We start from the raw sequence: 2,344 nt of genomic DNA on the forward strand, positions 1-2,344 counted from the left end.
TAACCATCATTAGGGGCATATCTAAGTACATATCTAAGCAGTCAAATGACCAATATCTTTAACCAGCACCAAGAAACAAAGATTGAAATTTCAAAATTTATTCTTTTCAAAATATTTTAATCGATCCAATCAATCTAATTAACATTCATCTCTCTCTCTATAATTAATGATTCAAAATCCTTAAATCAATGCATTATTGGCTGAAACAATTGAATGAAAAGCTTCAGCATAAACTGGATTTTCTTTAAATTGGGGTGTTTACAACTTGAGTAGCTTTTCTAACCTCCAACCTATACTAGTCACACCGCCTCCAACTCGCTTAGTAAAAAAACCTAAAATTCGGGGCTCAAACCTTCAACCATAACGAATTATCCTATTGGCTTTCTCTTAGATTGTTCTCCTCTATAACTAATGACTCTAAGAATCTATCTAAACAACCCCTAGTTGCTAAGATTCGTTTTCAGGGTCAATTTGACATTTTCTTCTTTTGACTTCTTAACTTACTATGGAAAATTCATCTTCTATGGTTGATGATGTGCAATGAAACTACTATATAATGCTGGCTTTGCCCATTGAATCTTTCTAAGAACAGCTATAAAGATATGAAACTCTGGAAAATAGATATTTTGCTAAAGAATAAAAGTATTGAAAATCTTAAGTATTGAATATTCAACCTTTACAAACAATCCTTATATAGGAGTAATTAGCCTAGAACCCTAAATTGCTTATACATACAGGCCCAAGTCCATTAATAATTAAATATACCATAATAGTATAAAAGACAATATAATAATATAATATATTATATTGTATAATATAATAATATATCAATATAATATATTATTATATTATATACACTAACAACAATAAAGGCCTATAATTTTCAATTTTCTGACAATCAATGCTTAAACTCACAATCTCCCCCATAAGCTTGATTTGGTTCGAGATTCTTCACACCGAGCAGCTCTCGCATCTCTGCAAATTTGACTCTTGCTAGTGCCTTAGTGAGAATGTTTGTACGTTGCTCTCTAGTGTTTGCGAACTCTACAACGATCTGTCGATTCTCGACGCATTCACGAATAAAATGGAACCGAGTGTCGATGTGTTTGCTACGTCCATGAAACACTAGGTTCTTCATTAATTATATTGCGGACTTGTTGTCAGCATAGAGAGTTACCGGCCTCGTCTTGCATCCGAGCACCTCGCTCAACAAGTTTCTTAGCCAAAGTCCTTGGCACGACGCTGCAGTAGCTGCCATAAACTCCGCCTCACATGAAGATAAAACAATAGTTCGTTGCTTCTGAGATTGCCACGTGATCAGATTCCCGTTGAGATAAAACACCATCCCTCCAGTACTTTTTCTGTCGTCTATGTCACCAGCTAGGTCGCTGTCAGTAAAACCAACGAGTTCTTCAACTTCTCGTCCACTTCTTAACTGAATCCCATAATTCATCGTTCCCTTCACGTAATGAAGAATGTGTTTTACTGCCTGTTGGTGTAGAGTGGTAGGCTTCTCCATGTATCGACTCACTATGTCAACTACATAAGAGATATCGGGTCGAGTGTGAGTCAAGTACCTAAGACACTCGATGATATGCCTATACTCCTTCGGATCCACTAAGCTTCCTTCCACATTCTTTCTGAGCTGCAACTTTGCTTCCATAGGATACTTGCTCGAGTTACAATCCTCCATTGCAAACTGTTTCAACACCTTCTTCACATAAGCTTCCTGCTTCACCTCAATGCTATCTTTCTTCTAGTCCACCTAGATACCAAGAATTAACCTAATTGTGTAATGTTTCATCACCGGTGCAAAGTTCTCCTCAAAATCATTACCTTGTTTCTACACATAGCCTTTTGCTACCAATATCGCATTGTGCTTGAGGATGTTGCATTCGATGTCTCTTTTAAACTTGAAAACCCACTTTAACTCGATGGTCTTGTGATCGGGTGGTAAGTCGGTGAGCTCCCATGTCTTATTCTTCCTGATAGACTCGAGCTCTTTGTTTATGGCCTCATTCCACGACTCTTCGACTACCGCCTCGTGATATGTTGTTGGCTCGTCGGTGGTGAGCAACAACAATTCATCAAGATTCATCTCTACTAGTGGTGCCTCCTTATAAACATCTCGTAGGATTCCGAACTCCACGGAATTTTGTACGAGCTTGTTGTTGTTGTTACACCACTCCCACTTCTTCTCCTCCTCGAATATGGCATCTCTTATCACATAGATTTTCCCGCAAGCAGGATTAGGAAACTTGTGCACCTTTCTTCCATCTTCGAACTTCAAATTTCCGGTAATTTTCTCGTCGAGCTCATTGAATTCTCTCGATAGCCCGCCATA

At 38.0% G+C, this 2,344-nt stretch overlaps 1 protein-coding gene across 1 annotated transcript; it reads right to left on the reverse strand.

Moving 5' to 3' along the window:
• Positions 1 to 1,141: 1,141 nt before the first annotated feature.
• LOC124917629 (secreted RxLR effector protein 161-like) lies at positions 1,142 to 1,851 on the reverse strand. Its single transcript, XM_047458016.1, has 3 exons — positions 1,837 to 1,851; positions 1,532 to 1,756; positions 1,142 to 1,435 (listed from the first exon to the last, which is right to left on the reverse strand). The coding sequence occupies exons 1-3, from the start codon at positions 1,849 to 1,851 to the stop codon at positions 1,142 to 1,144; spliced, it is 534 nt and encodes a 177-aa protein (XP_047313972.1).
• Positions 1,852 to 2,344: the final 493 nt, after the last annotated feature.

The sequence above is a fragment of the Impatiens glandulifera genome, unplaced genomic scaffold, assembly GCF_907164915.1.
Source record: "Impatiens glandulifera unplaced genomic scaffold, dImpGla2.1, whole genome shotgun sequence".
Classification (NCBI taxonomy): domain Eukaryota; kingdom Viridiplantae; phylum Streptophyta; class Magnoliopsida; order Ericales; family Balsaminaceae; genus Impatiens; species Impatiens glandulifera.

Coding starts and splice junctions, on each gene's coding strand:
- LOC124917629 (XM_047458016.1), bottom strand. Junction 1,436..1,531: donor TCTCTTATGTAGTTGACATA/GTGAGTCGATAC, acceptor TATGGGATTCAG/TTAAGAAGTGGACGAGAAGT.